This window comes from Hippocampus bargibanti, linkage group LG16, assembly GCF_051943395.1.
Source record: "Hippocampus bargibanti isolate YZ-2025 linkage group LG16, ASM5194339v1, whole genome shotgun sequence".
In the NCBI taxonomy this organism is placed as follows: Eukaryota; Metazoa; Chordata; class Actinopteri; order Syngnathiformes; family Syngnathidae; genus Hippocampus; species Hippocampus bargibanti.
Window position 1 is genome coordinate 9,908,131 of NC_142749.1, and position 25,917 is coordinate 9,934,047.

A 25,917-nucleotide genomic window follows, 5' to 3' on the forward strand; every position below is an offset into this window, starting at 1 on the left:
AAAATGGCATTTGCTCATATATTCAGTGGGAATTTAATTAAGTTTTTGATTGCATAATAACTGACTCTCTAACTAGCTAGCTAGCTAGCTGACTATCTAACTAGCTGGCCGGCTTGCTAGCTAGCTAGGTGGCTTGCTGGCTAGCTTGCTTGTTAGCTAACTAGTTAGCTAGCTAGTCAAATAAGTAGTTAGCCAGCTAGGTAGATAACGAGTTATCTAACTGAATGAATGAATGAATGCCCACAATCAATATATTGTTGCATTTTGCTCCTCAAAATTAGAAATGCATTCTCCAAATTGTGCCATTTAATTAGCTAAACTGCTTAGCAAAATAATAATAATAATAATAACGATAATGATAATTAATTTAACTGTTGCCAGAGTCGAATTTGGCAACCTGACAACGTTTGGCTATCATTATGTCGGTAATGTTTCTGTTCTTGTTGTGCTATTCTTGCTGACTTAGGTGGGCTGGCAATTGAAAAACTTGGTCAACCTTCTGCGTGGGGACCCGGCGGGTGTAACCCTGACGTTGAAGAAACGGCCGCAGAGTACGCTGAGCTCCACTCCTGCGCTGCTCAAGAACATGCGATGGAAACCTTTGGCTCTGCAAGTAGGACCGCTCCACTACTTGTTTTTGCCCATTGTGTCTCTGGGTAGGAATATGAATGTATCGGATTAAAAATCTGTCCCTAAATCGTGACGAAATAAGCAAACTGAATGGCCCTGAGGAAGTTAAAGAATTTCACTTCCCACCTCCTCTCTCTGCATGGAGCACAATTTGTTTTGGAATTCGATGAAGGCTTTTCACGGATACCGCACCCTAAAACAGCATCTGTTGTCCTACTTTGTCCAAGCATGTTGCTTTATTAGGAATGTGTGCCAGTGCCACAATGGGTACAAATGAGAGTGATGCGTATTAGTGTAGTCCAGTCATTCTTTGAAGCGAAGAGCAAAGAAAATGCTTCTACTCCCCACCCCCTCCTCCCTCCCGAGGCCCTCAAGAGTTTCATTTCATTTCTCAGCTTCCAACCCCTTTGCTGCATCACGTGCCCCTTTTTTTTCTTCCTATCCCGGCTGACATTTCAAAAAGGAAAAAAAGACTGGAACAAAGCGATGACAGTCATGTTTGAGTCCTGAAACATTCCAGAAAAGGATTTTCTTGCCATAAAGATGTCTGGATATTTTTAGAACGCCACAGTTTTGCAGTTGTGCAATTTTGAGTTAAATGTTTTCTTTGTCTTGATTTTTACTCGCAAAGATGATTACAAGTAGAATAGATAACATTAGATTAGCCTTTATTTGTCTAACAGGGGAGAAATTTACATTTCACAGCACCCAAAACAAAATACAGGAGCTGCTGTTGAGGCAGCCACTCGCCATCTTGAAGTCAAAAAGTTTTGAAAGCAAACACAGAGCTGTAGCTTCCATTGATGAAAAGTGATTGTCACATCTCACAAGTCGCGACAGTTCCACATATGCATCGGCTCTCTGCGCAGACGGTCCTTTCTTCTCAGCGTGTGCTCCTCAAGCCATGCATCCTCCCAACCGCAGACTTTCCAACAGCACCAACCTTTCTGCTGAACAAAGTGGGGCTGTGGAAATGCTGGCCATTACAGGTGCAAAAGAAGCACAATCACCCCAGAGCTGTCCAGCGATGACAGTCAAACGGCACCAACATTGGAACCAGTTAACTTCTGCGCGCTAGCTCGATTGGCGCTGTTTAAAATATGGAGTGCTGTTCATTTGACTCACTCACTCATTGCAACAATGTCGCCGACTTCTCGGTCACTCACTCCGTGTAACTGTGACTTTCGTCTTTTTTGTCCATGTGCGTGCATTCACATCTTCCACACACAAGTAAGTATTCACACGCAGCCGCTTTTCCCTCAGAGCCCCGGCAGCAGTGTTGCCACACCTAGCAGCACTTTAAGCACTCCGTCAAGGAGGGGAAGCTGCGCTCTGCAGGACCTTTACATCCCACCTCCTCCAGCGGAACCCTACACTCCAAGGTACTCAAACAAAACATGCACAAAATCGCCCAAACATTTGCGGGAAAAGCCTAGTAAAACATCATAACTTTATTATGTGGTTACATTACTAGCAGAAAAATGTTTTGGAATGATTTATCTATCTTGGTTTTGCTTTTTTCTTTCACCTGGCATTTGATTACAGGAGCATACATTTTAAAAATATATATTCATTGTGTATTTACAATCAAATGACAACATTTTCCGCTGTATAAGGCGCACCGGAGTATAAGGCACACCCCCAGTGAACTGTGTATTTTCACACTTTTACCTTTTATAAAAGACACCGGACTATGAGATGCACCTTTAATGAATGAAAACAGTTTTACAAAAATAATACATAAATATATAAAAGTTTTCCAAATGTAAAGTGCACCACATTATAAGCTGGTACAATAAAGGCTGGGGTTAGGCACTACTTTTATGGTGGGGGGAAATGGAGTCGGTGGCTGCTGACACTATTTGCAAGATCTGTTGTGGCTCAATATGACTTCGCATATAAGGCGCAACGGCGTATAAGGCGCAGGGTAATCTTTTGAAGAAAATCAAGGCTTTTGGGTGCGCCTTATACACCGTAAAATACGGTACTCTTCCAATGTCTATCAAAAGACCATGATCATCTTTACAAACGCTGACTTTCCAGTTTGTGTTTGATGGTTAGTGAGTGCTAATGCAAGCAGATAAAATTAACGACACATCAATGATTTTCACTGGGCAACATGTTCCATCATGCCCATGAAAATGAACACTCGTGTGTGCGTGTGTGTGTGTGTGTGTGTGTGTGTGTGTGTGTGTGTTTGTGCGTGCGTGTGTGTGTGTGTGTGTGTGTGTGTGTGTGTGTGTGTGTGTGTGTGTGTGTGTGTGTGTGTGTGTGTGTGTGTGTGTGCGTGTGTATGTTTGTGTGGCAGTGGGAGGACGGGGTGGTAGATGTGTCCAGATGGTCGGGGTGGAAAGGGGGCAGTGTTTCAGTAACAAAACATGACGTATGCCGATGACATGTTGATGATCTGTGGTGAACAAATTGCTCCTTTTTTCCTGTATTGGGGAAATGTTTGATGAAGTGATTTCACAGAGTTGAAAAGAGTCAAAGCAGTGGTTAAAGATTTTCAGAGCTGAAAAAAACCTGCACTAAAAACTAATTTGAACACATTCACTGCCATATGATGTGCAAAAATGTATCCACTCCAGTGCCAGGGTTTTTGTCATTTTAACTCAAATTGCAGGACCTGAAGAATATTGAGTTTTAGGACCACTGGCGCTCCCCAACTTATGAACGAGATAAATTCCGAACGGTCGTTCGTAAATTGAATGTTTTCGGAAGTTGATTCAGTGCTATATTTTCTATGGAATGTATGTTAAAGGCTTATGTAAATATGTTTGAGGCTTGTATAAGTAACCTGTATTGATTTGTACTAAAAAATAAACATTTAATAAAATATATGCTCTATAAATATATTTACATTTACAACTGGAGAGAACACTACGTATGTTACGACAAAAATGTTCCTATGTATTATTGTTCGTAACTCGAATGTTAATTAGTATGCTCAATAACGATATTTACATGTACAATTGGAGAGAACACTACATATGTTACTACAAAAATGTTCGTATGTATCGTTGTTTGTAACTTGAATGTTCGTAAGTAGGGGAGTGTCTGTACATAAACATTCAATGCAGTGTAAGAATCCTGAAACTCTCTTCTTTCATCAGAAAAAAATAATATTTCGAGCTTACTTTATTGTAGAGTTATCTGCATTGAAAGTGGGGGTGGCTGTACAAAAGGTAAATGCTTCCTTCTCGTAGGAGGGAAAAACATTGCCAGAAGTCTGACCAGCACTTTATCGGCACCCTCCTTGCACGAAAAAAAGTCCGAACACATTCGGGAAGGGCACTCCACATCATGCTTTTCAATTCTCGAATAAATTCGGGAATGTCAGCGAATGAGTTCAAAAACGTTTTTAAAGAAATCGCAATGAAATAAAAAATGTAAATTATATAAATCACAAATGAAATAAAAACTTGATGTTTATGACTTGAGCAATAAAATGCCAATACAGCATCCCCCCCACCCCCTTCCAAAGTAATGTCACCTTTCTCCCGTAGAGATGACAAAGGCAGCCTTCAGCGCTCCGACTCTCCGTCCGACCTCGTCCATCACGCTACGCGCTCCGACTCCCCAAATTCCTACCTGGACCAGGAGTGTGGGGGTCAATTCGCCCTGGTGGAGGATGACTCCATACTGTACTGTTACGAGTACGACCAGAACCAAGAAGTGTCGTCTGTCCGCAGGGGGAGCACACCCACCTACAGTAAGTAAGACTCGGCTGTGATATAACGCGTCTTTTTTGGGGTGTATCCCGCAACAGTTTTGAAGTCTCCTGTGCCTCGTCGTCACAGGCAGGCTCAGGCCCATTTCCATGCCGCTGGAATACAACTGGGCAGGAGATGAGGAGGAGAACCTGGCCAAGCTGAAGAGAGAGAGCAGGCGAGGTTGGTGGGAGAGTGAGAAAGAAGGAAGGGGGTGGGGGGGATGGCAGAGGGAGCTGATGTGAGTAGGAGGAGATCTGCTCATATCCTCACCTCTCTTTCACATCTCACAACGGAATGATGAGCTGGCCTGTCACAAACGCAAACATGCCGGATATCATATCCCGACTCCATCTTTTTCCGTATGTTCATCAGCCATCGCTAAATATCCTCCACCCCCTCACCCCCCAACTTGCTCGCAATCTTCTTCACACTCAGCGTTGCTCGTCAGTGATTGGGTGGAAAAAGTATGTGGTTGCTGCGGCAACTGTTAAAATATTCCCTGCAAGTTATTCCGGGTTTTTTTTTCTGAAATAACATGACAGAGCGGGACCAGATTGATGTTTTATTTCAGTCTCAAAGGCAAACTGTTTCTCTTAATGTTTTTTTTTTAATCAAATTTGATCGTTTTATATTTATCGACAAGGAGCGCGATAGCTAGCTTTTTTGGCCTTTCTGCCAGACAACAGCTTTTGTTCACATATTATCATTATTATTATTATTACAACAAGCTCATAATATTAGGTACAGTTTCATCATAAAGAAAGTATCCACCAGAGAATAGTTGTATCAGGATCAGAATCATCTTTAATGGCCAATTATGTAGAACACACAAGGAATTTGTCTCCAGTAGAACACGCTGCACTAGTATTAGTATTAAAAACCCTGAACTTCAACCAGTTCAGGGTTTCCTCTGGCTCAGAAAATGGATAAATGGGTGTTAGACAGAGCCTAATACATGTACATTAAACGAGTCGAATATGAATATTGTCCCTCCACCAAAATTATTTTCAAGAATTTGATTTAAAGCTATAACGCACCACGCGAATAAAACTTCTTACGCATTTTCAACAATTTCAAGAGTTTTCTGTCTTCATTCTATGTTCTGCTTGTGAAAAAAGAAAAACAATCCATTTGCGATCGTTTCCTCCTACTTTCAATATTAACTCCACTCCACGTAGTCATTAGATTCGTTTTGTAATCAACACGCATTTAGTCTCTGAAATGCAGCAGATGTTTACATTCCATTTCTTTATGGCTGCAGAAAATTCCCTCCTGCGCTTCGCGAGTGAAGACAAAGGCCCCGGGGGAGATTTCCTGCTGGGCCGCAGCCTGAGTCACAGTCGTCGAAAGATGGAGAGGGGAAGCAGCCCCACTCACTACACGCTCATCCCGGCTCTCCAGATGGAAGTTTCCCTGTCTACATCCAGCTCCGACTCTGCCTCCCTCTACCACGTTAGTGCCTCCCCGCCATCCCTTAAAGGACAACCGACACTATTTTTATTTTCCTAACTGACATCAGAAAAACGTTTTATAGCATCAAAAATGGCCAAAACACGCAAGCTGATTTTTTTAGTCAAAAGTAAAACACCAATAAAAAAGAGTTAAAGTGTCCCAAAACTACTTCAAAATGACCTCGGAGATGCCCAGTTTCCGAAGGTCCCGCCCCCTTGTTCATGACGTCACGCTCGGACGTCTTGCCTTGCTCTAGTCTAGAATCAAAACAATGGCTTCAGTTTCGGAGAAGACGCTTTCTTGTTACTCATCCAGTTATGATTCGAATAGTTCTGAAGAGGAAAGCATAAATGTTTGCAATCGATTAAAGAAGTCCTCCCGTATCAATTCGGGCCATCAGGACTCCAATGTAGCGTCCCAGAAAAAGCACAAGATGGCGCCAAAGCTCCGTTGGAAATGGGCTGATTTGTCTGCTGGGAATTTGTGTCAACTAGTATCAAATAGTAGTCTTGGTGCAACACACAACGATTCACCATCGCATTATTTATGTGTTTTCCTTCTAATTTCGCCATCAACACAAAGTTTTCAGACCAAACAAAGTACCCAAAATGCATTGTGTGTCCCTTTCTCGATCAGGGGCGTTCCAAACGTGACATCACGTCAGGCATCGTCATCAACTCGAAAACAAGACTTCCTGAATATTCAGCGCGAGTCTTAAAACGTAAAATATAGCTATATGCCATGGAATCTTTGTAAAATACGCCCAGTAGAAGTCTTTTGAAGTGATTTTCCAAATTATGGACACAACTTGTCCGGAGGCGTCGGTTGTCCTTTAAGCGCGCATCAGTGAAGGAGGGCCATGGTTTTATTTCACCTTGCAGGTGTTTGAGCGATCTTCGCGCCTGTCCAGGTCAAAGAAGAAAACTAAAGGTAAGAGATGAGAGGGCAAACCCGAAATGAAGTATTTTCCTCCGTTGGCTCTCATCTGTTTTTGTCTTGTGTAGTCGGAAGCCCCATGGCCTCCATCAGCAAGCGACGGATCTCCTGCAGGGACTTGGGTCAGGGCGACTGTGAAGGCTGGTTGTGGAAGAAGAAAGATGCCAAAACTTATTTTTCGCAAAAGTGGAAGAAATATTGGTTTATTCTGAAAGACACATGTTTATATTGGTACATGAATGAGGAGGTGAGCTAATTGATTTGCCGGCAAATTCTAACAATGTCAGTTCATGCGTGTGTTGGTTAAAATATACTTTTTTTTGGCATCACCACAGGATGAGAAGGCAGAAGGTTTTGTCAATCTTCCCGAGTTTAAGATCAGTCGTGCTACAGAATGCAGGAGAAAGTTGTGAGTCATATTTTTCACCATTTGCATTTGTTTCCTGTTACTTAAAAAAAAATGACAATGCATTAAAATCAGACTTGGGTACTTAATTTTACGACCTGAGAGCGACAAAATATATGCAAGGCAGTTAAATCACCCCTGCAAGCCGCAACTATACTATTAATTGGGCCAAAAAATATTCACTGACGTTTTGTACCCACTAAATGTGACAATGTTATTCTGGATGTACTGTGTGTGAGATCATGCGTCGGGTTTCTTATCTCATTCATATTCTAATATCTCCTTTATGGCCCTCTTCTTTGACACTCACATTCTGAAATTTACATTTTGGCTTCATTTTAGTGCTTTCAAAGCTTGTCATCCCAAGATAAAGACATTCTACTTTGCGGCAGAAAATGTAGACGACATGTCCCGGTGAGTTAATGAGTATGACGCAGATGTTGTATGAAACTGCTTTCTCGGTTGACGTCATAAATTGGTTGTCCGCCCACCCTTTTCTTCTTCCCCATAGGTGGTTGAGCCGTCTAAGCATGGCTGTGGCAGGCTATTGCGAGCAGGACAAGATTCAGGATCAAGGTGAGTTGCAGACACGCCGTAGTGAAGATGAAAAATTCGCTATTTCACCCACAAGAATCTTTTGGGAATATACTCAGCAACATTTGCCTGTGAGAATTTGTGAGGTCAGAGGTCAACATGGGCAGGACTCACACTCTTCATAATTCATTTTAATTACATGGCCAATTAAATTTGTCATTGTATTTATAGTTTTATTGTTCTGGAGTTTATAGTTTTTTTTATTTGTCAAGTGTCCTTGGGTGCTTTGAAAGGCGCTTGTAAGTTAAATGTATTATTATTATTCGAAATACTCCTACAAAAAATGTTGATCGGTTTATTTGATCAGTCTTACAGTACTGTAATTTTCCGAGTATAACCTTGACAGTTTTAAAAGGCGCTTACAAATAAAATGTATCAATATTCTTATAAGACGCCTCCCAATATAATAATTAATCATGTGAAATGTAAATTTCTCCACTGCGAGACTAATAAAGGCCAATCCAATCCAATCCAATCACATTGAATTACATTGTTTGTATACGCTCAAAGAAAAGACGGTGTAATGGCTCCATCTAGTGGCCGGTCAAAATAACTTTAGAAAGCCGACAATATCTGTCAACCTTGGCTAATGGCCACCCGTGTAAATGATTAAAATCCCCATATATGAGTTGCAGTACGCTGTACAGGAGTTGTTGAACGCCGCACATTATTTAAAATAAAAAACGCGAACATTTATTTATTGTCGCATTGTCGTTGGCTACCAGCAGTTGAGACGAACTGGATTTGAGCCAAAATGGTCTGTGTAAAATCGATTCACAAGTTGTACGATATGATTTAAAAAAACGTATAAAATACGGGGAAAACGTATGAGTTGACATTTACATTTTCAAAAAATTCTACACCCTCCCACAGTACTTTGCAAAGAGAAGCAATAATTTCAGTATTAGGTGCCTTGAAAAGATGTAAATGACTAAAGACATGCCCTTATATGTGTTTCGCAAACTGTCGCCAATGCTAGCGGGCTAATGGGGCTAATTGATCCACGACCCTACGGACAATTAAAACTGCACGCTCCAAGAAAGATCGTTAACTTCCTTTCCCTTGTGAGCTCAGTTAGCTGGTTTGCCCTGACCGCTGAAACAACACGTTTTTATATTATTGCAGAAATGTTCTAGTTCATATTTGCAATTTTTAATATAATGTTTCACTGCAAGTACAAAAAAGAACACAGCTTGATTTTTCTACAGAGCCTGCCTTAGTTTTTTTTGTGTGTGCAAACTATTCACTAGAAAGAATGGGATTTAAAAATACAACTCCCACGATTGTGCTTAACCGGTTGATTATTAATAATCAGAATCATAAAGCCTTTAATAGTCCCACAATGGAAAAATTTGCAAGATGGCATGTCTCAATACTTTTTTTCATATAGTAATGTGTAATTTGTATTGGGTGGTTAGGTCATATGATTTTGTTTGCAGTGAAGGCATATTTAGTTACATTCCTATACAATTAAATGTGCTTTTTTAAAATATAACTCTGGAACTCACTTCAGCCCAACATCTGTAATATTGATTCTCTTCCCACATGTTCAAAATGGCATTGTCTTTGTAGTTTTCTCTCTTATTTGATTATTTATAAGTTTATTTGTGGGTTTACTGTGCTTTTTTTGTGATTGTAAAGTGTCCTTGAGAGCTCTGAAAGGTGCTTATAAATATAATGTATTATTATTATTACAGTAAATCAGCGGATGTTGGAAAACTTAATATTTGACGAGCACCATCTTCCTCTCACATCTCACCGTCGCAGTGGAAAGAATATGAGTCACCCAGAATGTTTTTTTTTTTTAACACCTCAATTTTAACATCTAATTAGATGCAAAGACTCTGGTTTATGTCACACACAAATGCTCATTTTAGGGCCGGACGTCATCATATTTTTGTGTAAATGGGGCGGAAATCCTGCACCTCATCATGGTTCTATTTCAAGGAACCTGTGTAGGAGCCAAGCGATGGTGGTGTGTGGGTGAACTAGTCTATCATTTGATTTTTGAAGAGGGGCCTCTTACGTCATGTAAAATGAAGACTCATAACGCCTGCAGAGGAAATCGCAGGCCATTCTCACATCATCAAATATATTCTTTGCACTCTAAGTAGACCTTCAAATCACACCTCCAACACCGTACATTGTGACAGCATTGGTGATGCAAAACTGGTTCCTGTCCAAGACAGTTTTTTTGAACAGTACAGCTATTCAAACCTGGATCATATTCAGGGTGTTCAGAAAGTCACTGTGCAAACATCATTTTCTTGACAGTATGGAGTACAGAACTGTGCGTACGTACAAACTGGCAGTGACAAATCAGAATCAGAATCAGAATCAGAATCATCTTTATTGCCAAGTACGTAGGACACACAAGGAATTTGTTTCCGGTAGAACACGCTGCACTAGTATCGTCGTAAAAAAAACTGCTAAGTGGCACTATACAGTTCCATTTTGGCTTGAAAACAACATGTGCGCAATGCTTGGAAAGTCTCACCATTGCAAGATGAAACTATGGAAGGCAAAAAAATGCAGTAAAGAGCATAGCTTCTTTCTTTGCCTCTATGTAAGGAGCCATTTAATGTTGTGTAGCCATATTTATCCTGTCGTAGGTCTTATTTATTAACTGGACAATTTCGACCTTTAATACACCTTTGGCATTTAATACACCTGGTTTGGTTCTGTTGTATTTGTTCATAATTAGATTACTGGAGCGAGAGTGACCACGAGGAGATGGACATGACCTCCATGAACAAACAGGACAGTCCTCCACCACCCTATGACACATATCCAAGAGCAGCATCAGTAAGTCCAATATTTTACACATAAACATTAAAAAAAATCAGGGTTGTGACACAGGTAACATAAAACTAGACTACAGTACAGCTGTGAGCTTTTATTGCTTGCATTAATATTGGATAAAATGCCATTAGAATGTGATTGACATGAGGAAATTTTGTTGATTGGGTTATATTTTTTTGCTGACAACAGCACAAGGAACTGTTGTGAAAATATTTATGCAAATAAGATGTATTTGAATTAAGATTTAATGACATTAGATTAGATTTTCTGAAATTGTATGTTCATTTAGAACATAAGTCACGTGTTGCTCGTCAAAATTCATGGAACAAAATTGTGTCATCAGCGTTTTTTTTAACTCAAGAATGTATCCACTCAAGTGCCAGAGTTTTTGTCATTGTAACTCGAATTCCAGGACATAAAGAATATTGAGTTTTAGGACGACATAAACATTAAATACAGCATAAGAAATCTTCGCCTTTTTTCTTTCATCAGAAAAAAAGAGTTAATTCCCAACTTATATATGCCTGGAGTTATCTGAGCTTGAAATGGGGGCGGCTGTACAAAATGCAAATGTCGCCCCCTCTCGGATGGGAATAAACATTGCCAGAGGTCTGACCAGCGATTTACCAGCACCCCCCCTCACCACGCAAGAAAAACCAAAACCCGAACAAATTCCGGAATGGCGCTCCACGTCATGCTTTTCAATTACCGAAAAAAAAAAAAAATCGGGAATGGCAGTGAATGAGTTAAATGTTACAATGCTCTTATCTGATTGGCCAGAATGTACCCTCCCACTCCCCTCAAATAGATCACTGCTCCATATTAAATAGTAGTTCATTAGTGAGCAAATGAATGGAAAACAATGTCAGCAAATGAATGAAAATAAATGGCAGCCATACAATAAAGATTATATTTGCTGATAAACTAATGAATAGATGTGATCTCTATTTTTTTCTTCACAATCATGAATATTAAATAGAGGCAAAAAAAAATTGAAATTAGATGCATATTCTGTTAGACTTGTTGACAATTGTACCCCTCACTGATTTGCAGTACGCACAAGCCCCCATAGGGGCGTGTCGACTTATTTTGTGCTCTGTACTCAACATTGATTGGCTGTGTGCACTCTCAACAGAAATGAATACAGATGCTCCCCAACTTACGAACAAGATATGTTCTGAACGGTTGTTTGTAAGGTGAATTAGTTCGTAAGTTGCTTTAGATACTGTATGTTTAAGGCATGTATAAGTAACCTGTATTGGTTCGTACTGAAAAATAAACGTTTCATAAAATATATGCTCCATAAAGATATATATGCTCCATAAAGATATGCGCATGTACACATGGAGAGAATACTACATAGGTTACTACAAAAATGTTTGTATGTACCGTTTACAGTAAATACATCAACTACTGTGTTGTTTTTAATTGTGGCCGCAAACGTATTGGACAAAATCCGACTTCAACAGACAGTTAGGACGGCGCAAAAAAATCATTGGCACCGCCCTACCCACTCTCGAGGACTTGCACACTGCAAGAATCCAAACTAGGGCGTGGAAAATCCTACTAGACCCTTCACACCCTGGCTACCACCTTTTCCAGCTACTCCCCTCAGGCAGGCGCTACCGATCCATGCGCACCAAATCCAGCAGACATTTAAACAGCTTCTTCCTCCAAGCCATTCACTCTTTGAACAGTCGCCCAAATGGAACTGTATTGTGCCTCTTTGCAATTTTTTGGTTGATGATACTCGTGCAAGCGTGTTCGACCGGAAACAAATGCCTTGTGTGTTCTACATACTTGGCAATAAAGATGATTCTGATTCTGATGATTCTATTTAGGCGAGCCCCTTCCTGGAACCCAAACGCGGCCATTTCTCCTCATCTGACACATTCCAGTCACGTTCCTCTCATGAAGATTACCACTCAGAGCCTCCGGAAGGAGGCAGCAGCAATAATGGTGGCATATCCCCCGGGCAGAAAACAAACAACCAACCAAACTCCTGGCAGGACCAGATGGAGAGTAATGCCAGAATGCACTTCCTTCAGGCGTATCCCATGGAAGAGCCTCTTCTATCTGATGACAGGGAACAAATGGCGATGGAGTATCGCAGGCAGTCCACGCTGCCGGCGCAGCGCAGCCTGCTGCAGGACCAATATCGAGCCTTGCCCCTGCCCGTCAGGTCCAGTATCGATTCAGAGGTGGGAGGGAAACCTCGCAGCTTCACGCTACCACGAGACAGTGGTCTCCACGCCATCCTGGCGGCCAACGCCGGCACGTCAGATGAGAGAACACCTCGACACTATCAGTTGGAGCGGCCCAGAGAAATAGGTTAGATACAATATTGCAATATTGATTTATATAGCGCTGGGGAAAGTTGTCCATTTTTTTTATGTTTCTGTTGTGTTTATTATTTTGTTTCGTGTTGACCATTATGTGAAGTGCTTTGTTAAATCTGCAGCTGTTGTGAAAGTTCCCGTCATGGCTGCCTCTACATTAGCGCATAACCTTTTTTAAATCCCTTTCCATTCTACTAGTTTGTTTATTGTTGTTACTATTATTTTATTTCTATTATGCAAATAATATTTTGTTTTTATCTTTTCACCCCCACCCCTTTCAATTTTGCTGCTGTAGATTGCAAATTTCCTCATTGTGGGACTATTCAAGGCTTTCTGTTTCTGCTTTAAACATATACCCTAAGATTATCTTTCACAATCTTTTGTGAATCAAGGCACATATCTTGCATTGCAAAAATGTGACAGAACACCCCCCAAACAAAATTGTCACCAAAAATATATTAACAACAAAAAAAGGATGTTGCCGTTTTTTTTTTTTCTCTATTGTTATTGGTCTTTGAGCGAGTTGCTTGTTCTGTAGCCACAAAGGGACATAAGTCTTCTTGTGCCGGTCCCAAGCCCGGATAAATACAGAGGGTTGTGTCAGGAAGGGCATCCGACATAAAAGCTGGACTAAAACAAGCATGCGTATCATACCTCTGAAGATGGAGGTTACTGATTCGCTGTGGCGACCCCTTGAAAGGAAAAGAAGAAGTTATATGAATGACGGCAAGTTGGAACGGCATATGATTTTTCTGTCTCTCGCAATATGCTGCCTTTCCAGCAGCTCCTGTATTTTGTTTTTCTACTTTCATTCCTTTCATAACTTTGCTGCTGTGAAATGTAAATTTCTCCACTGCGAGAGGAATCCAATCCAATATCCTGCTGCTAACTATTAGCGGCAAAAATTTACATCGCAAGGCTATGTATATTCTGATTCTCTTTTCACGTGTTCCAATTTATCAGCTCTGTGAAATTTACTCAATGATTCAGTGTGTTTGTGATTTGCTGCACTGTATCATTTGGCATGTAATAAGCATGAAATAAGTATATTGAGCTGCAAGCCAAGGGAAAATCAATAGGTTACAAATTAGCCCGAAGTATGCAGTAGTTTAATTACACCACAGAATTAGTTAAGTAAATTAGCATTGGTAAAGAAACACCCCCTTCTGCAGTGTTGCCTTTTTTTAATTCACATTTCATTTTGAGTGAACAAATATGTTGGAGTCTGACCAGGGCAATTTTCCAAGTATGCCGAAGTTTACCTTTCTTTGTCCGCGATACTCATTTCTTCTGGCAAATCCACTCGCTTGTTTCAAGCCTCCTTTTGCTCTGCCTCAATCGAGTTGTCACAGCGCTTTCCGGCCATGTTTGAATGCTGCGGCCAGGATTGACTCCTTTCTTCCATGTTAATGTTGAACTGTGAAGAGGATAAAAAAACAAGCTTGGAGGCCCTTCCTCCCTTGTCCTCATTTTTCTTTTTGCTCGTGTTCACACTTTTTTTGCGGACATGTGTGACGGGTGTCACAACAGTGACTGTCTTCATCCCCACGATGCTGCCGTATTAATGAAGACGAGACGCGTGGATGTGTCTTTTTATTTCTTTTATTTCTGCAACACAGTATGGCAGAAGGGATGGGTGAAGTCGCATGGGTTTCGTCTTGTGATTAACCTGAATCTCCTCGAGATTGTTCTGGAAACTATGGGCGGGACATAGTGCCACACTGTGCGCCGTTGCGTCACTTCCTTCATAATTTAATAATCTAAGTGCACAACTCCGTTACATACACCCCCCTTAAATTATGCAGAAGTGAGGCAACATACACACGGAAGACAACAGAAAGACCAACAGGCAAAATAGACAAGGTTATCGGGCAAGGATGTACAAAAATGCTGTCTAATTATGTCACTCATCTGACCAACTACGTCAGGTGACTGGAGTAAGGGATCTGTCGCCGGTGTGTCAGGGTCTGTGTGCTCGTCGGAGATGCACTGTACTGGGTCTGGGAAGGAACTCTGTCCCCACTAACATAAGTGGCCTCAGCTCGCACCTGCCCATTCCCCTCTGTACAAACTACATCACCCTGCATAGCACTACATAACTGTGACAGACTGGAGAAAGGTATCTGTTGCTGGTGTATCAGTTGTCTGTGCGCTCGTCGTAGATGCACTGCACTGGGTCTGGGAAGGAACTCTGTCCCCACTAACATAAGTGGCCTCAGCTTGAACCTGCCCATTCCCCTCTGTACAACCTACACCACTCTGGATTGCACTATACAACTGTTACACAGTTGGGAAGCCTCTACCTCTAGCAACACACTCATTCAAAGGTGTGCTACTGGTTAAATGTAAGGAGCTCATTCTTAGACTTAACACACGAAAACACGTACATGAAAAAAAACACACTAATTGCAAAACAGCAGGTCAGACAATTAACACACTACATGTATTTTCAAAACGGGGGTCGACACACCGTCCACCGAGTGATGGGACTGCACAGCGTCTTCATTGTGCAGCATCGCGGTCCCGGTCCGAAGTGGAGAGTCACTTGTGATCCGGGTCACGGCACCAATGTGACGGGTGTCACAACAGTGACTGTCTTCATCTCCACGATGCTGCTGTATTAATGAAGACGAGACGCGTGGATGTGTCTTTTTATTTCTTTTATTTCTGCAACACAGTATGGCAGAAGGGATGGGTGAAGTCGCATGGGTTTCGTCTTGTGATTAACCTGAATCTCCTCGAGATTGTTCTGGAAACTATGGGCGGGACATAGTGCCACACTGTGCGCCGTTGCGTCACTTCCTTCATAATTTAATAATCTAAGTGCACAACTCCGTTACACATGGGAGGATGATAAAGCAAAGAGAACTGTCACGCATTGATGACAAAGTTCAGATAAGTGTAGTAACAGCGGCATACCATTAGAGGGCAGTGTGCACGAACGAAAAGTTTATGGTAGCAATACAGTAAACTGGTTATAAAGACAACATATATGTTGTAATATACGAATTTTTCACATTATGAAACGTCTCAATGAGAAAATGTTGCCTCATGTTACGAAATAATTGTCAACATAAGAAAGGTGAAAATACAGTATGGGCTGCTACTCACAGCTTTGAATTTCATGAACGCAACATATGTATATATGCTCTTTTATCATGTATTTCCGAGCATTATTCTGGCATCCCATTTGCAAAGAGAGCATTTAATTTGGCGAACGTCTTGGCTTCCAAATGTTCTAACGAAATTTATTTCAGGAACAATTACCATATTTTCTGCAATATAAGGCGCACCTTCAACGAATGACATTTAAAGACCTTTTCCAGACATAAGGTGCGCCGACCCCATTATAAGGGGCATATTCAATGAATGACATTTTTAAAAACGTTTTCCATACATAAGGTGCACCGGGATTATGAGCCACATGGTCACCTTTTGAAAAATTATTTTCTTTTAGGTGCGCCTTATAGTGCAGAAAATACGGGAATTTCATAAGTAGGGGTACCACCGTCTATCAGAAAGCTTTTAATAGTCCCAAAATGGGGAAATTTGCCAGTTGCAGCAGCAAAATTGAAAGGGGGGGGGGAGATAAAACAAAGTATTTTGTGCACAAAATAAAATGTCAGGAGACTGAAATGTACAACTGCACAAAAAATTGTTTCATAAAAATAACTGCACATAGTGCAAAATATAAAAATACAGTTTAAAAAGCATATTTGATTTATGTAACTGTATTGACTCGCTATAAGGCGGCTGTGCTATTTACAATGCATGAGCCCAAAACAACATGAACAAAATATGAAAAAAAATCCTCTGACACAAAAGTCATCCCACGCCTAATTAGAATTTGTGGTGCTTAATTATGAGCGCCACAATCAAGATAATTTGTCATTCAGAGTAACAGGCTGATTATCAGATTTCAATGCCTTTGGCATCTTCCATTTTTTTCTCTCTCTAATCTGACATCTGATAAGCGATCCATTTAAAACTGGATTCTTTTTGCTCTCAAGCAGGCAGTCTCCTCTGCTTGCTACTCTGTTTCCAGTATTGTCCCACCCACATGATCTAATTGGTGACACACTATATTGGTTTAAGTGTTCATTTCACTTTATATGAACTGTTGCTGAGCCGGAGAGGTGACTGCACATTTTGTTATGATTTTTTTAATGATGCATCTATCTTTTAAAGGACGTGGACGAGACTTGAGACTGCAGTCGGACTCGGTGGGGGATTTGTATCGAGCTTTGGAGCACACCAATCTGTCCACCTCAGCTGACCACCGGTCAATCAGTCGCCTGGAGTACAAACGCTCTTTTGTACGCAGAGCGAATGACCCCGTGCTCAACGACAAGCTACACCGCCTCCGCATCCTCCACAGTTCTCTCAATGTAATGGCGCATCGCTCAGGCATACCTCACAATTCAGCTCGAATATGCTTCAATAATGTCCTTTTTTTCTTGCAGAATGTCCCACTTCAAGACACAAACCGCTCATTGGGCTTTTTAGGCTGATACGTGGAACCGCACTGCCTCATTTGCAGGAAATGACGAGGCAACAGAAAGCTACATTTGTTCTTCTTCCTTTTTCTTCTCATCTTCTCTTTCAAGCGTTTTTATTGAACGGTGTTACTCGCTCACATTCTTTCTGTCGTTTTAATGGTGAGAACATTTGCTAAAGGCATAACACTGGTTGAGGAAAAAAAGCACTTTGTATGCCTGTCATGGACTTGATGGTCTTCATTCACATGCATGGATCTTTCCCATCATTTTTGTTGGCATTGTGTGCAAGCCGAACAGATCAGATTGACTATTTTTGGATGTACATTCCTTTTTGTTATTTGTATCATTATTTATCTCTATTAAGTATGGCGTTGCTACACAACCTCTTGAGGATATGTGCTGGAATACAAAATAGTAAATCAAGTGCTGTGCCTCAGTGATTGTGAATGTACAATGTACTTTTCCAAGAATAACAAAAGAAGATGTAACAGCAAACAAGTTTGTCTTGAAAATAGGGGTGAGAATATCACACGTGGCAATAAGGAAATTATATTGTAAAATAGAAAAGGGACGGTCACAATAGATGTCTATTTTTGTATGCATGCAGTATTTGCAGTTGTGGCGAAGCAAAAATAATATTAATCCAAATGTGTTAAATTCGGAGACAAGTGCTCATCTCAACTGCCTCAAGCTCAAAACGTATTTTAAAAATTGAATTTAATTACGAAAGAGATGGGAATTAACTGTATTTATTAAGTGTTTAATGTACATGCATGTTTTGTAATACTGTACTAAAACACGTGACCATGCCATTTACCTGCAGTGTGCCATATTGCCGTATTGTAGTTTCAATACTTTTATTTAACGATGGAAATAAAGTATGGCATGGGCACACTCAGACATGTTTTTCTTGTCATGACATTTTAGTAACTATTTCTCAACAATAGCCACACACACAGGGGGTCAGAATTGGATGCGTCCAAAGACAACATTAATGTGCTGTAAGAATTAAATTATACATTATGTTTATTGAAATATTATCAATTTTAAAATGCGTGTACAGCATTTCCCGGAATATTTGAAATCATCCTTCCCCATTGAAATTAATGGAAGTGCCATCGATTCGTTCGAGCAGCCGCTCTTTTTTTTTAACCCCCGCAAAATAAAATAACATAGCGACATACAGTAATTGATTGGAATCTCTGGAATAAAAACAGTTGTGCATAAATTAAAAGTCTTCTAGGCCATTCAAAATGTAATAGGTTGCAGAAATATCAAATAGTTTTTAAAGGAAGAAAAATATATGAGTTCATATCTGTTGCAGTTTTAGCAAAATCCTGCTTAAAAATCACTCGCTTAAAAAAAAACACTCATAAATTCACACTTAAAGGACAACCGACGTCACTTTTTTGTTTTTAACTGATATCAGAAAAACGTTTTATAGCATCTAAAATACCCAAAACACGCAGTATGATATTTTTAGTCAAATGCAAAACACCAATAAAAATGACTTAAAGTGTCCAAAATCTGCAAAAAAATTGAGCTGCGAATTGGGCATTTTCAGAAAGTCCCACCCCAGTTCGTGACGTCACGCCAAGACGTCTTGCATTGCTAGTGAATCAAAACAATGGCTTCAGATTCGGAGAATATGCTTTCTTGCTCCACATCCAGTGATGAATATGATTCAAATAGTTCTGAAGAGGAAAGCATACATGTTTGCAATCAATTAAAGAAATTATTTGTGCCATTATGAGGCAACATTGGGGGAAAATCTCTCACCCAAAAAAAGAGGCACAAAATGGCGACCTCCTGTGGCCACCTCCATTTCCACAGGCTGATAAATTCCTTATATGGCGCTTGGATGCCCTCTCCTGGCCTTCTGGCGGCTTTTGGGAGCAACAGGAGGTCCCCAGACCAAACGAGTACAGCAAAATACATTGATGTGATGGAAGGACCTCTACAATGCGTCTTTTTTACGGCAAAGGGCGGTCCTTTAGTGACGTCACGTACGGACTCATCACCAACTCAAAAACAAGACTTCCTGAATATTCAGCGCAAGTCTTAAAACGTAAAATATAGCTATATCCAGTGGAATCTTTTTAAAATACGCTCAGTAGAAGTCATTTGAAGCCATTTTACAAATTATGGACACAACTTGTCCGGAGACGTCAGTTGTCCTTTAAAGGAAATACAATCAATCAAGAAAAATGAAAGAAAAGCCACAAGTTGAAAAACACACAGACTGTAGTTGATCAGCACTAAATACGTCGGGATTATCGACGACTATATCATTTAATTCTTTCTTTGCAGCATAACAAAAGTTTAAGATCATTGATTCATGTACAAAATATCCACTTTGGAAGAACAAAAACAAAAGATGCAATGCTATTTTAATCAGAAAGATATTTTCATGCTGTTAATTATGATCTTGTTTAACACAAGAAGTCAAAGTAAACTAAATAACAATGCATGAGTTGTATCACCAAGTCACAACTTCAATTCTGACAAGGTATTTTTACTTTCAGACTGGTTTTAGGAACTAAGTATTGATTTATTTCCGATTGATTTGCTGCTAAAAAGAAGTCTACACACAAAAAGCCATGTAGACACATGTACATCAATATTAAAATTTTGCAACAATTTATCACAAAAAAAAGAAGTAGTGTAGGCATTTAAAAGAAATAAATATGTCCTCAAAATATTTTTTATTGTTAGTAAGTAAAATAAATAAATAAATAACATATCAGTTGTATTAACTGTCTGTGTTATTTTGGATGGAAGAACCTTGTATTTAATACAGAGCTACATAGCTTGATAATATAGACTCGAACAAGCGATGTCCCAAGTCCATAAAGCATCGGGTTGATGACCGGTGGAATGATGACAAAATACATTGACAAGAAAATACGCGCCTCAATCGCCACTTGACTCATGTCGAATCTGGTCTGGATAACTTCAAATAAGGAAGCAAGGCTAAAATTAAAAAAAGAACATAAATGCGGCAAGCAGGATTTAAGAGCGATAACCTGAGAGTCTTTGGATATTTTTTTACAAACTCGCAATATCTGCGCATAGGAGAAAACAATCATGATCAGCTGAGGGAAGACCAAGAATGCAATCATCACAAGCCCAACAATACTTATGTGGGATTCATGCGAACACGCGTTGTTGACCAGTTCCATGTTCACACAATACAGCTTTGCGATAACTTGCCCACAAAAACTCAGCTGCACAGTCAGACTGAAATAGCATCCGAATACAATGAACGGATAGATCCCCACAAATGCAACCAATTTGCTGACTTTTGAAGGGGTCATAATGGCGTGATAGTGCAGCGGGTAACAGATGGCAACAAAGCGGTCGTAAGCCATAAGCGCCAGGATGCAAAACTCCGCAGTTGCATACGTGTGCAAGAAGTACACTTGAGCAATGCAGCACTTGACGCTAATCACATGCGTCTTGGACAGGAGAATGACCATCACCGGAATCAATAGCATGGTGCAGCCGTAGATCTCGTTGAGGCATAACATGCATGCAAACACATTCATGGGTTGGTGCAGCTGTTTGTTTTGGTGGGTGACGGTGACCAAAAGTAGATTCAAGAATATCGCAGCCACATAAAGCGAGAAGAAAAGAATAAAAAACAGGTGCTTGTGGTTCTCCAGGGTGGCGTAGGCCGTCATGGTGAACAGTAGCGTTGTGTTGTTCTCCATTCTGAAAGTAAAAAAAAAACAGGTCATAGCACATTAATTGCATGTTAAACAATTTAAATACAGCATAAGCGAAATAGACTGCGGTAGTTTCTGGATATTGTCACGGTTCCAAGTACCTGTGTTTGTGTCTTCTTGTGTCTTCTGCTCCATGCACCTAAGATTGTCCTGTGCGAGTGGGGCTTTTTAAGATCACTCAAGGTGGGCTTGGTTTTGCCGTTGGGTGATTCTGACACGTAGTTTGATCCTTGCTTCTATGATCACATGTCCCACAAGGTCCCTTGACAGGTCCTGAATAAGTGGTTGATTCACACTGTTCTTTACGCCACTTTTGTATTGGCTACATCGTAACATATTCACTAAAATCATTCTCGGAGCACAAAAAAAAAAAAAATTAATAAATTGTATCTACTGATTGACATTCTACCCACAAGTAAAATAATAGAAATGGTAATGGAAACAACTATAACACACTTTTTGAATGTGTGTGCTAGCACGACACACGAAGATTCTACTTAACATCTGGCACTAGACTAGCAAGCCCTTCTCTGCCGGCCTCAAAATATCTGAATCACAGACTAATGTTCATTATATTGTGTCCGTGAATTCGTATTCAATAATTCCAAATTGTCTTTCAGCTTCCTTTCATTGCTTTTCTCCCCTGTTGTGCTGCTTCCAGATGTGTGTTTCGTATTTAAGCATTATTAACAATCACATTTCCGCCATCATTTGTTACCAGGGTCAGAAATCTACCTGGACGCCTTCACAATCAGTTCCGCGGGCCCTGAAGTGTAAAAATAAATGTCGATGAAACTGTTGCTTTAACCAATCACATTTTGAGTTGCTTTTGAAAGGCGCTGGAAATGTTAGAGTTTTCACAAACTGCCAGTGGCTAATCACATGATTGGCAAGTCACTAGCCAATCATAGTATCACTAGCCGCTGGTGATAAGAGCATACTGTCCAGAGCGAGCACACTGTATCTGCAGCAATCTGCATAAACAGATATATTGTTGTGTTGATTTAATCGTGATAATTCCGATAAAGCGCTGGTTAGACCTCTGGCAATTGTTTTTACCTTCCACGAGGGGGCAGCATTTGCCTTAGGTCCATGTTAGAGCTTTGTTATAGCTTCAGCTGTTATAGCGTGACTGTAAAGTGACCTTGAGAGTTTTGAAAGGTGCTTATAAATGACATGTATTTATTATTATTATTATTATTATCTCATCTCATTTTCCGTACCGCTTATTCCTCATTAGGGTCACGGGGGTTGCTGGAGCCTATCTCAGCTGTCTTCGGGCACGAGGCGGGGGACACCCTGAATTGGTTGCCAGCCAATCGCAGGGCACACAAAGACATACAACAGTCACTCTCACACTCACACCTAGGGACAATTTGGAGTGGTCAATCTGCCTGCCATGCATGTTTTTGGAGTGTGGGAGGAAACCGGAGGACCCGGAGAAAACCCACGCGGGCCCGGGGAGAACATGCAAACTCCACACAGGGAGGCCGGACCGGGACGCGAACCGGCGACCTCTGCACTGTGAAGCCAGTGTGCTAACCACTTGACTACCGGGCCGCCCTATTATTATTATTATTATTATTATTATTATTATTATTATTATTATTATTATCAAAATGTATGAATTGTATTCTGTATAGCCGCCCTCATTTCAAGCTCAGATACCTCCAGAATCATATAACTTAGGAATTAACTATTTTTTTCTGATGAAAGAAGAGTCTGATTTCTAATGCTGTATTGGAGGTTTATGTAGTCCTAAAACTTAATATTCTGTGGGTCCTGCAATTTGAGTGAAAATGACAAAAACCCTGCCACTGCAGTGGACAGATTTTTGCACATCATCTGGCATTGAATGAGTTAAGTTAGGCCTACAGTTGCTTAACTCGTAAAAACTTAAATTGTCAGGTCTTAATTTTTAGTTTTTACATCAGAAAGTTACAAAAAAATAAACTAAATTGTGATATAAATTTAATCGATAAAAAGTAAATAAATAGTTACAAGTTGAATACACACGCATAAGCTAATCAGCACCAGTATGATTGAAGAGGCCCCCGTAGGTATAAGTACTGTATTATTTCCTGCTTGACTCGCAATGAATTCAGTGCTCCCTTGTGTACTCACTTGTTACATCAACATGATACCACAATATCACCCAAGTGTTGTCCACTCAAGGAGGTAGGATCTTGTTGTCCTAATTACACGGTTCCTAATTGCTTCCAAAGGGATGGACACGCTGCTAATGAGCCTACTGTATGTGTTCTTCTGACAAGTGTAGCCATGGAGGTCCCTTCATTAATGAAACAAAGTGACAAAACATTATGTCTGTTAGCGACGAGGGGGGGGGGGGGGGCGCTAACAAATATTAAAAAATACAACCACTCAGATATGAACGAAACTAAAATAGCCAAGCCAAGATAAGCCCAGAAGTAAATTGCAACTGGGGTGATATAAGAATATCTTTATGTCCTTTAAATTAAATTTGATGAATAATTACGACAATCTGTGGTGCTTTTTAATTTTTTTCAACATTTACCTCAATATTAATGAAGCAATATTGTGGAATGATTGTCTGCTTTCATTCACTGTCGACTGACTTTGGTTTAGGCGTCACCATCTTTCAAGTGTTTTGTCTGGTCAATTTTCTGCCATGATCATGAAAATGTCGGTCAATTTATGTCAACGGTGTCCCATCTTCACATTTTATATCATTTATATCTATTTTGATAGTATCATTCTTTCTTCATCGCATTAATTCTGCACATAATATTCAGCTTGAGATAAGCAAATAAAGAAGAGAGGCAGAAAAAAAGTGCAATTTAAACCTTTATTTATTCTTTATCATGAATATCTGAAATTCACTGACCAGTGTCTCATAAATATTCATGAAGACATTTTCACAGGATGACAAGAGTATATACACGCTGTTTAATACAGAAGATTAAACAGTAACATCCATAAAAATGCATGACATGTATCTGAAAGTCATTATTTCACTTCTGATAGAGCATATTTACATTCATACTGGCTTATACTTAGTACTTATACTTATACTTTACTTATCATACTTAGTAATCAGTAAAGCGCAGTTTATTTTTACCATCACACCAGGCAGGATGCAAATTACAGTGTAGATAGATAGATAGATAGATAGATAGATAGATAGATAGATAGATAGATAGATAGATAGATAGATAGATAGATAGATAGATAGATAGATAGATAGAGTTATAAAACATAAACGACATTTATTACCTGTTGGAAGTCCCGGTTGTGGTTACTGTCTTGGCCATTTTTGATGGTTGGTTTTTGTATTTAATACATAGTTTTAGAATCTGGATTCGAACAAGAGACCTTGTCAGTCCATAAAGCAGTGGGTTGGTGACTGGTGCAATGATGGCAAAATACATTGACAAGAGGATCCGCACTTCAATCGCCACATCACTCATATTGAAACGATTCTGAATGATTTCAAAAAAACTGGCAATGGTAAAATTGAAAAAAGAACATAAATGCGGCAAGCAAGTTTTAAGAGCACTCATCTGGGAATTTTTCGATAATTTCTTAGTAACACTTAATATTTGCACATAGGAGTAAATAATCAAGGTCAACTGAGGGCCATTCATTACACCTACAAGCACAAGCCCTAGAGGACTTATAAAGGACGGAATTGCACATGCGTTCTTGACCAGTTCCATGTTCACGCAATAGAGCTTTGCGATGACTTGCCCACAAAAACTCAGCTGCAAAGTGACACCGAAAAAACTTGTAAATGCACCTATTGGATAGAGAACCCCAAAAGCAATCAGTTTGATGACCTTGGAAGGGCTCATGATGGTGTGATACTGTAGCGGGGAAAAGATGGCAACAAAGCGGTCGTAAGCCATAATCGCCAGGATGGTAAACTCAGCAATTGCATACGTGTGCAGGAAGTAGACTTGAGTAATGCAGCACTTGACGCTGATCACATACGTCTTGGACAGGAGAATGACCATAGCTGGAATCAATAACACGCTGCAGCCGCAGATCTCGTTGATGCATAACATGCATGCAAACACATTCATAGGGTGGTGCAGCTCTTTGTTTTGGTGGATGACAGTGACAAAGAGTATGTTTAGGACCATAGCAGTGACATAAAGCGAGAAGAAAAGAAGAAAGAAGATGTGTTTGTGGTTCTCCAAGGTCGCGTAGGCCGTCATGGTGAACGTTAGCGTCGTGTTGTTCTCCATTCTGAAAGGAGGCAAAACAAAAGGTCATGGCACATTAATTGTATAGTAAACAATTTAAAAACAGCATAAGCAAAATAACTACAGTTCCTTTCAAATACTGTCGTGGTTCAAGTACCTGTTGCTGTATCGTTCGCCCTCCGTGCACTAGCTTGTCCTGTGCAACGGCATCATTTTAAGCTTACTCAAAGTGGGCTTGGTTTGTGATTCGGGGATTCAGACACAATCGGATTCTTGTTACTATGGTCACGCAGGTGCCTTGTTCCTCAAGATCCCTCGACACGTATTTCCAACAACACACTGTTATTGGTTTACTGTACACTAACATCATATCTGCTAAATCAAAATGTATTTGTCCCAAATAATTTTGGGAACCGGCAATGGCAGACCGTCAAGGCTTGCAAAGCCTTCTCTGCTGGCTTAAAAATATCTGAATAATGGACTGATGTTAATTGTATTTTAGTGGACTTGTAGTATATCACACCACACGTTTTCAGTCGAGATTGATTCATACGTAGCTTGACGGAAGCAATGCCTAGCGATGACATCCACGGCCTGCCACTGAGTTTTACAATAACCAGACGTTACTATA

At 40.2% G+C, this 25,917-nt stretch overlaps 2 protein-coding genes across 3 annotated transcripts in view; one reads left to right on the forward strand and one right to left on the reverse strand.

Annotated features, from left to right (window-relative positions):
* LOC148886372 (connector enhancer of kinase suppressor of ras 2-like) overlaps positions 1-18,259 on the forward strand; it is a 33,426-nt gene extending 15,167 nt beyond the window's left edge. For both annotated transcript variants that reach the window (XM_089016580.1, XM_089016581.1), the window contains exons 9-22: positions 467-613; positions 1,894-2,012; positions 4,137-4,342; positions 4,431-4,523; positions 5,605-5,795; positions 6,677-6,725; positions 6,800-6,978; positions 7,067-7,140; positions 7,480-7,551; positions 7,649-7,713; positions 10,436-10,536; positions 12,375-12,864; positions 17,061-17,260; positions 17,336-18,259. In XM_089016580.1, the coding sequence (XP_088872706.1) occupies positions 467-613; positions 1,894-2,012; positions 4,137-4,342; positions 4,431-4,523; positions 5,605-5,795; positions 6,677-6,725; positions 6,800-6,978; positions 7,067-7,140; positions 7,480-7,551; positions 7,649-7,713; positions 10,436-10,536; positions 12,375-12,864; positions 17,061-17,260; positions 17,336-17,383 (2,034 nt within the window). In that variant the 3' untranslated portion in view covers positions 17,384-18,259. The remainder of the gene's footprint in view (positions 1-466; positions 614-1,893; positions 2,013-4,136; positions 4,343-4,430; positions 4,524-5,604; positions 5,796-6,676; positions 6,726-6,799; positions 6,979-7,066; positions 7,141-7,479; positions 7,552-7,648; positions 7,714-10,435; positions 10,537-12,374; positions 12,865-17,060; positions 17,261-17,335) is intronic.
* Positions 18,260-24,350: 6,091 nt separating this feature from the next.
* Positions 24,351-25,328, reverse strand: LOC148886373 (olfactory receptor 52D1-like). The gene has a single exon (XM_089017685.1). It carries the CDS (start codon positions 25,326-25,328, stop codon positions 24,351-24,353), a length of 978 nt encoding a protein of 325 aa, XP_088873811.1.
* Positions 25,329-25,917: the final 589 nt, after the last annotated feature.